We start from the raw sequence: 789 nt of genomic DNA, 5'->3' as shown, positions 1-789 counted from the left end.
CACACACATGCACATGCACGTGCACACATGCGCCTATAATGGTATCATCTCACCTTTTCGAATTCTAGTTTCTCTTCAAAGAAGAGTGGAAATGCTGCAGGGACACATCGAGTCTTTTTGTACTGCCCAAATACACAGATACTGAGATAAAGTGGTCCTTTGTCTTTCAGCAACACTCCAGGGCAAGTTATCTGAAAGAACATATTCATTAAACAAACTGAGCTTCCGCAATAGAATTAATGGTTACACATCGGAAATGGAATGGACTGAAGTGAATGTAACAGTTTGCCAGAAACCAAAGGTTAACAAATTTAAGTGAAATAAGCACTCAGTTTCTAAAGCTTTTCTAGTTGTACTTAATAGTGAGAGGCAGATATTTACAAGTTTAAGTATTCAAGGCTACATTCTCCCCTGGGTTTAGAAAATAGCACGATTAACATCAGTGGGAGTGGAATATGACATCTCAGTACCTGGGTCTCATTTTAGAATGACTATTTGTGTTCACAGTCCACATCATTTAACCACTATAAGGTCATAATGGGGGCGGAAGGTGGGAAGAAACAGACTATTCCAACTTTTCTCTGAGCCTAATCTGCATAAAATGAACTGTTCCAAACAGGAGATTTTACCACACTTTCAACTCCCCTATGAAATAAGAACTTTCATTTCTACCTAGGAGAACTTTTATAATCTTTTCTCCTATGCCTGAAGAGGGGTGTCTGTGCCCAAAAGCTTGCAAATAAAGATATAAAGCTTTGCAGATATCTAGTTGGTCTCATAAAAATATCA

At 38.3% G+C, this 789-nt stretch overlaps 1 protein-coding gene across 7 annotated transcripts in view; it reads right to left on the bottom strand.

Annotated features, from left to right (window-relative positions):
* SPATA6 (spermatogenesis associated 6) overlaps positions 1-789 on the bottom strand; it is a 70,372-nt gene that overhangs the window by 58,997 nt on the left and 10,586 nt on the right. For 6 of the 7 annotated variants that reach the window (XM_019501339.1, XM_019501337.1, XM_019501336.1 and 3 more), the window contains one exon: positions 54-191. In XM_019501339.1, the coding sequence (XP_019356884.1) occupies positions 54-191 (138 nt within the window). Of the gene's footprint in view, positions 1-53; positions 192-789 lie in introns of those variants that run through there. The other variant, XM_019501343.1, reaches the window with a different exon arrangement.

Source organism: Gavialis gangeticus, unplaced genomic scaffold (assembly GCF_001723915.1).
Source record: "Gavialis gangeticus isolate Ggan-Ray unplaced genomic scaffold, GavGan_comp1, whole genome shotgun sequence".
Taxonomy (NCBI): Eukaryota; Metazoa; Chordata; order Crocodylia; family Gavialidae; genus Gavialis; species Gavialis gangeticus.
Note: the sequence above shows the minus strand (reverse complement) of the source record. Positions and strands in the feature narration are given on the sequence as shown.